This window comes from Bremia lactucae, linkage group LG14 (genome assembly GCF_004359215.1).
Source record: "Bremia lactucae strain SF5 linkage group LG14, whole genome shotgun sequence".
Taxonomy (NCBI): domain Eukaryota; phylum Oomycota; class Peronosporomycetes; order Peronosporales; family Peronosporaceae; genus Bremia; species Bremia lactucae.
In genome coordinates this window covers 636,149-644,423 of record NC_090623.1, presented here as the reverse complement: position 1 = coordinate 644,423, position 8,275 = coordinate 636,149, and the positions used below count along the sequence as shown (strand labels likewise).

The 8,275-nt window shown below is 41.8% G+C and overlaps 1 protein-coding gene across 1 annotated transcript; it reads left to right on the top strand.

The window, feature by feature from the left end:
• Positions 1–5,632: 5,632 nt before the first annotated feature.
• CCR75_007300 (uncharacterized protein) lies at positions 5,633–6,436 on the top strand (the record flags this gene model as incomplete). The annotated part of the gene is made up of 1 exon (XM_067965361.1): positions 5,633–6,436. The coding sequence occupies one exon, from the start codon at positions 5,633–5,635 to the stop codon at positions 6,434–6,436; it is 804 nt and encodes a 267-aa protein (XP_067816432.1).
• Positions 6,437–8,275: the final 1,839 nt, after the last annotated feature.

Genomic DNA, 8,275 nt, shown 5'->3' with positions numbered 1-8,275 from the left:
TTCAACCTCTTGCCTGTTCCGGTAAAATGTTGGCAGTATGTATCGATGGACTTCGGCTTCGGATTCCCCGAAAACACCCACAAGATTAATGATATCCTTGATTTTAATGACCATTTAGCAAAATGGTACATCTTGCTGCCGTCCCGGAGTCGATCACAGCAAAAAGGCTGTATTCGTGTCTTTGTTGATAAGACAATTCGACTCCATGGGTTACCCCGTGAATTGGTCTCAGATCCGGACCCTAAATTCACGGCGGAATTCTAGCAAACAGTGTTCTAATCACTTGGAACGCAGTTAAGAATGTCAACTTCTGATCATCCTGAAACAGATGGTCAGATGGAGCGTGCAACCGTATTCTCGAAGAGATATTTCGCGAATACGTTCACTCTTTAAGAGTTGGAGCGAGTTCTTGCCGATGGTAGAATTTGCAATGAACAATTTAGTGCATGCTTCAACAAAACATACAACGTTTTTCGTGAACGGATTACGCCATCCACACACACCCACGGTGTTCGAGAGTAACTCTTATTTAAAGGAAGGAGAGACTTGCTCGAGCAGAGAACTTCTAGTGCTTGCTTATCACGCATTAGCCCGAAGTCAATGCGAAGGATGCCAATGATGTGTTAACTAACATTGGAGTGGACAAACTCAGTAATAACACTAATGCTATCAAAGACTTGGACAACGATACTGAAAGACTTAGCATCGAAAACAACATTATCAATAAGAACGATAATTCTCTCAAGAATGAAGAGATTGATATCGTCGCAGCGCGAGCCGGTCGCACTCAAAACAAAAATATAATCGACTCAGCAGGTGATTTCCTGTTGGCTAGAGAAGCAGTCGTTCGTTTCGTACAGGATTCCATTGCTGATGCGACCGACCGACAGAAACTCTGACAAAAATGGAAGAGCCAACATACTTTCATTTAATGTTGACCTAGTCCTACGGTCTACGGTTAATCTACCAAAATATGTAGTGAGGAATGTGAGCAGTAATAAATTACTGCCCAAGGATATCGGCCCAATTCGTATTCTGCACAGCCAAGGCAATGCGAGCACGTTCAAGCTGCCTCGTAGGATGCGTACGCATCGTACGCTTTATGTTTGGCATCTCCGCCCGTACAACCAGTACGAGGTTCTGTTAGCGGATATCGGTGTTAGTAGGTAATCAGGACGTTGAAGCTTAAGTACAAGACCTGTTAAGGTAAAGAGCGACGACATCTGAGTAGCCGGACTAATGACATGTAGGACAAAGACTGCCGGACGTCACTTCGTAACATCACATGGTGATGGGCGAAACGGGCGTACTTGGGATGATGAGGACATGGTATAGTTGCAGAAGCGCTCGGTTTGCATGTAGTATTAACGAAGAGGGAGATTAACACAAAACATATTTTACACTTTTACTTCTAACAACTTGTGAAATGTGCATTCATTAAACAGCTTCTTCCGTTCCCGGATAACACCGGAACGGTCTAGGGCATCTGCCAAAGCCTGATGGTCCGAGCCAAAGCGTAATGGTTTCGGAACAGAGTCTGATTCTCACGAACCAGACAATCAACTCTTTCTCCAAGGAAGAGATCTTCGGACGAACTGTCGCCAGCTCGTTTTAAAGGGACAAATGTGTCCCCTCGTTCGTCAGTTGATCAGTCGCAACTTGCGCACAATGTATCAACTGGTCACGGGATACACTATCGACCGTCCCGCAAACACTTGGAGACGGGATCGCTCATGATCACTATCCTCGCTTAAATTTCGAAGGATGTGATTTTAATCGCGATGTTGATTTGGGCTCGTCAAACAAGGCGAACTCAAATTTTTCTCCACCTCCACATCCATAGACGGATTCGAGTGGTGAGACGCGTTCTCATGTTGAAAGCTTCTCGAACCACCGTGAGCTTAAGTGGGGTTTAAACGAATTATATCGTTCGTTGGCAAGGAAATCAACCCTCGCGTGATAGTTAAGAACCTCGTTCCCAACTGATGTTGGACGTTCCGGGTCTCGTCTTTCAGTACGACGAGACCCATCTTCCTCGACAGAAGGTCCATCGGAGAATGAGCGCTTCCGAGCTCGTAAGGGTATTGGAGGTTCTCAATCCCTTGGCGCATCTCGCAAAAGATGAGCGTCATTCATGAGGATCTTCAAAGGAATATGCTTCCTTAGGGGCATGACCTGCACCCTTGAGACAGCATGGACATGAGTCCCACCTGAGAGGCAAGGTATCACTGCCTCTCTAGACAAACAGTGCAGCTTATAGCGTGTCAATCCTTTGTTCCCAGCTTAGACAGCCTTCGTACAGAATGTACAAAGCATAGACCGTGAGGTCTGGCTTGACAAGCTGGATGCTACCGTGAACGGTTCGAGAAACGGAACGTAGTCGGTGCATCATTTGCCCGTTTACAAGTGTAACACGATGCCTTTTACTGGCATCGGTATAGAATTCTGTTTTGTCCCCACCAGGCTTGTGGAGCCTGGATGAATCAAATAACGGATTATTATTTCGATCGTTGGTCAACCAGACCAACGAATTTGTCACTCTTAGAGAGCAACCGAGGCCAATTTCAGGAGAGAACCGCAACGGTTTGCGGTCCCTCTCCTATTGGCTCATATTAACGCTAACGCTAATTTGGCCCTTCGAGCGATTCCTAGAATCCCTTTTCCTGTTGATGTAAACTAGCACCACTACCAGCACTCTTTCCTTCACGGTCACTTAGTTCCGGGTGGCGCATACTAACGTCACCAGAGCGATCGTCGCCTATGGAGTCATCATGAGATGACTCCCCACCAAAAAGGTCCGACGAGTCGAACAACCTCGTCATCACCTCTTTCATTGTCACGTTAGAAGCCAAAGGCTTAACGGACTCAGCCCTTCACAATAGTCACTGAGTCGGGCGATGACGGTGACTTGGACCAGTCACCTACAATTTGTGTAGCAGGTGACTTGTCACCGTCACCTGCAATGCTATCAACATATAACATACCCCAGTCACATACAATGAGAGTATTAGGTGACTTATTCCCCGCAGTAGACGCATGAGCGTCTACTGAAACATTTGTCTTTTAACAGTTGCACTGATCCGTGCATATGCCAGCTTTGCGGCCGCACGAGCCACGCGCACAGACTTATTGGTCGCCATGTTGATTTTAGTCAAAATCGATAATGCAAATAAAATCGGCATTTGATTAAACTAATAATGAAATTTACGGAAAAGACGTAATAATCGGTCCTGTCACCCAACATCAGTCACTAAAGGGAGTGTTGGTTAAGGGTTGGATTAAACGGGGTGTCCCGTAACATAAGTATTATTCCGAGTCATAAATATTATTTCCTATAAGAGGAATAATAAATATTGTTTTCAATGAGAGGAAATAAATAAAGAAGAACTTAATTATTGTCTCAGTTAAGATCGACTTAAAATAGGTCCAATAATACCAAATTTGGTAATTTTGATGCAATTAGACATTAGCTCTATTGATTGGTTGATTCAAGTCTAAATTAACCCCTCCCAATTGTTATAAGACACGATTGTGCGGTGCGCAAGGGGGCGCCATACTTGTTAGATACTGATAAAACAAGTTCAGTAGTAGAAAGAAGATCGTTAAGAAGGAATCTAAATATATTAATACAGCTTCACGTTTCTCTATTTTAAAGCCTTAGGCTAGACCTTTAACCTAAAGACCCTTAGCTTCATAGAAATCTTCCTCTGTACTCTTATGTACGTGAAGTTTGATGTAACGGGGCACTGCCAACTTGTACTGCTTCAGTACAAGTCCACTTCACACTGCTTTAGTGCCAGTGGTGCCACACGTCACTTCACGTACACTAATACGTGCAGAGAAAGACCCTCTTTTAAATACTTGCTCTAAAGAGAATTAAAAGTAATTTGGATTTAGTATAATTAAGTTCTAGTGTTTCTATCTATTTATACTAACTTAAATATAATCTATTACAAATCATGTTATAAAGTCATATTTGTCTCTCTCTTTGCGCGCTTCCAGTGCTGACTGGACCGCGGAGCAAGTAAAATAATTAATTTTGCATATGCGAATATAAAAAAAATAATTAAAATTATGATAATACCTATTTATAAAATAAAACACCTTATTTATTATTTTATTAAAGAAATATAAATTTTACAAATTGACTAAAAATAAAATTGTTTTACTTTTCAATTATATCATTTTGAATAATTTTGTATTATTTAAGACAAATGAAATTAATACAAGAATGTTAAATGTTAAGACTTAGATCTACCAATGATCAGCTTTTCGAATGTTACTATGTAGAGTTATAATTCCAAAATATTATCTACTTTAGATAATTTGTTAATTAACAACCTTTAAGTGTTAATTTCATGTAACGAAACACCCCGTTATATTCGAGGCACCTACACTGTAATCAGTGCAAGGTAAACTAGTACTTATTACTAGTGAAGGTCCCCAGCCGAAACAAAAACAGACGGGCCGGTGACATGTGTGCAGAAGAACCAATCAAAATATTCGACTTCAAATATGCGACCTGCAAAACCGATCCGAAGAACTAGTCTTTTAGTGCTGACTTCGGCTAACACATGAAGATCAATTATAACTGAAAGAATGATTAGCAATTAGTTTTGTACATACTTAAAATCAGTGAATCCAACAGAAGGCAGGCAGTCTTTGCATCACTCATATTTGATAATTGCATCACTAACATACATCCATATGTAGCTTCATAATGTCACAGGAATGTTCGGGATCGCTTGTGCAAGCTTACAGTAAGGAGAACAGTGAACGAAGGAAAAACTTGCGTGTTTTTTATCTTGCGTGTCTACCTAGTAGCGGACAATCCAATTTTAAAAAGAGCGCGTAATAGAAAAAGCACGTCGCAAACATTATGCCAGCTAGATACGATCCGGCGTAGTGTGAGCCGTTTGTTTAACGCACTAAGACAATAGCACCCAGCCCGAAAGCCTACTTCCTTCCTATCCCAAACTTGCCATGAAGATGATTTTTTGTCTGCGTTCGTGACTTTTCTCGGATTGCTGGCAGAATGAGATTCTTTTATAAATGTTGTTTGACAGATCTTGCATTTGTCACATGAAAATAGAAAAGAAGCAGATTTTGCAGTGCAGATTGGCATACAAATTAATGAGCCGGCAGAGGTTTATGCTCTGCACACGAAGCAACTTCTTTGTCAATTTACATCCCTAAAATTGATCCGCTAGATGATTACGCGTTAATGTAATGTCACACATCTGCATCATACGTAAGTGTGCCAAAAAAGCTGCATCTCGCCCACATCTGGTTAGCGAGAAAACCTCATCATGACTGATATTGATTTTAACGATAAAACCTACGGTATGTGCATTTAAAATATTTGAAACATTCGCAAATATTGTCAAGCCAACCATTTGGTAGGGAGCCCTCAAAGATCAGCGCCACATAATGTCCCTCGGTTATAATTATCCTAGGAGAATCTTCGGATCGACTCATGAGACAGTTGCGGTCGCAATTACAACACTGCAATCGTACAATCAAATCCTCTAGAAACGGTAGGATGTTAAGAAAAATGTACACGGAAATTTGGACTGACAGACTCACTTTAAAATCTTCTTTTTACTGCGCTTATCCTCTATACATCCGCACGATGAAGATATTTAACGTGGTTGCTGCCATTGCGATAGCTATCGCAAGTGTTGGCGTCAATGCGGACCAAACGTCTAGGCGGCTAATTGTGGGCGGAGAAAGCGTAATTGAGGGACAATTTAACTACACCGTCGGTATCCGTGCCTATGCAAACGGGCGCAGTAACTGCGGTGGTGTCTTGATTCATGAGTTCCTTGTGCTCACTTCGGTTGGCTGCGCAACAAATGTGTCCAAAGAATTACAACCCCGTTTCGCGGCAATTAACCAGAAAATTGTCGACGGCACGGATTCAAAGACTGGCGAGGTGATTGAAGTCAAAAGAGTCATATTTCATCCCATGTACGACGATAATAAAGTTACGAATGAGATCGCATTATTGGTTTTGGAGAATAAGAGCCGCATTAAGCCCGCCAAACTTGGCAGCGATCCGAAGCCAGGCTCTAAAGTATGGGCTTTCGGCTGGGGTAGAACCGACAGTAGTCATGACTATCCATCACGCACGCTACAGAGGGTCCAGCTCGAAGTGAAGGCGAACGATCTTTGTGATATGTATGAAATGCTTACAGCCACGAATTTGTGTGTTGGTGGCGAAGAGGGGAAGGATGTTTGCAACAATGACTATGGTGGTCCGCTAATTGCCGAGGGGGCAGACAAGAACAGCAACGACGATGACCGTGTCGTTGGTATCATTGGCCTCGGTTCAGGCAATTACGGCGAAGGTTGCGCGATCGGTGTACCTAGTCTCTCCACTCGGACCTCGTTTGCTTTGAATTGGATAAATGAAGTAATCAATTCCCTTAAGTAGTCGAATTGGATAAATGAAGTAATCAATTCCCTAAAGTAGTCGACCGTCGCCACCAAGTTTTGAGTAGAGGCATCATTATTACTGCACTACCACAATTGCAATCAAATTTTCCAATTCAACATGAATATTTGCAAATTTCGTATCTTTTTGTCTGTGTTACATGCAACAAATGGAACTGAAGTTTACTTTCATTTTAGCAGTAGCTGCATTTATCGAGACGAATTCCCTTATCTTATTAAATGCAAATTTGTCATCCTCAAAAAATGATATTTAGCTGTACAATAATATCACGGATCCACCGTCATTATCGATATTTCATGTACTTGTGTCGAAAGCTAACAGATAAGCCTAGGCAACAATTCATATAAAATTACTTTTGCCTTCGGTCGATCGTTAATCCCCCGTAATGACTTTATTGTAGTATGCAGTGGACACTCCGCAATACGGAATAGTTTTCTTAGGAGCTCAATAATTCCTTCTATAAACCAGTATTTCAAAACCATACTTTTCCGTTAGGTACTAGCTAGGTATGGAGCAGCCAATAATAAAGCACATAAAAAGCATCTTCATCTTTTGCGGCGACAACACAGCGCTTAGCATGGATACACTTTTTTGGGTAAACATAATAAAAATAGCGATTTTTAAAAACTATTATTAGACTAGTTACTGTCAGGAATGAGGGTAAATTACGACTGAATTCAAATTAGTTTTACTAACCGATACTTTTGGTATACTCCTTAAGGTATCGCCTATCCTAAATCTAATTCTTACTAAGTATCATCTTTCCTAATTGCGCAAACATTTTTACTTGTTTTTATTATGGCGCGTATGTAAAATTGAAATAACGAAAATGAATGGTTTAAAAGATAAATCGAAATGAGTGGTCAAGGGCTCAGCGAGTTGACTGGTCCTTACATCCTCCCCGATTTGATCCCTCGTTGACGCTGATTGAAATCGGCGACGAGATCCTTCCATTGGGAGACGTGCGAATATTTCTCTCTTTTTCCCAGCTGGCTTCTTCCTTAGTTTCGTCATGCCATTGTACGAGCCAGTATGGTTGACGATTGAATTGGCTTTTCGTCAAGAGACGTTCAATAACTTGAAGATGATCCGCTGTGCCATTATCCACGAATTTTGATGCTTTCGGTATCGGACGACTTCGAATCTCTTCCGGTGTCGGTTCATACTTTGATAGAACATCGACGTTGAAGGTTGGATTAATCCTATTCATACTCTGTGGTAACTTAAGCCTTGCCACATTAGGATTAATCATTTTGATAATTTCGAATGGTCCCACCTTTCTTGCCGCAAACTTAGCTCTTGGTGTCCCCATATCTTTCGCAGCATGTTTCAACGATATTCTGCGAGTATCAAGCATATTTAGATCTCCAACCTTGAATCAACTTGATTTATTCGGCGTTTTTGATCGTAACATTGCTTTTGCGAAGCTCGTGCTTTTAAAAGATTTCTGCGAGCCTGATCGATGATCTTAGCTCGTTCTTCGATAAACTCTTTTGCGTATACGTCAATCTCCTCTGGTTGACTATTCCAGCCCAGTGCATTTTGCCATGTAGAGCATTCCTTTCTTCCCGTATCGATTTCAAAGGGAAAGTATCCAGTGGGTGCACTAACCAGTGTAGAGTGTGCATACTCTATGCTTCCCAAGTATTCGGTTCCGTCAGTGCCATGGTAAGATACCATGCATCTGAGTGCGTCCTTTACCACAAGGTTCTGGCGCTCGGTCTGTCCATCGGCTTGAGCCCGATGAGCAGTTGTCATACTTAGACGGACACCGATGATCGTCATCAAAGACTTCCAAAACATGGACGTGAACTTGCT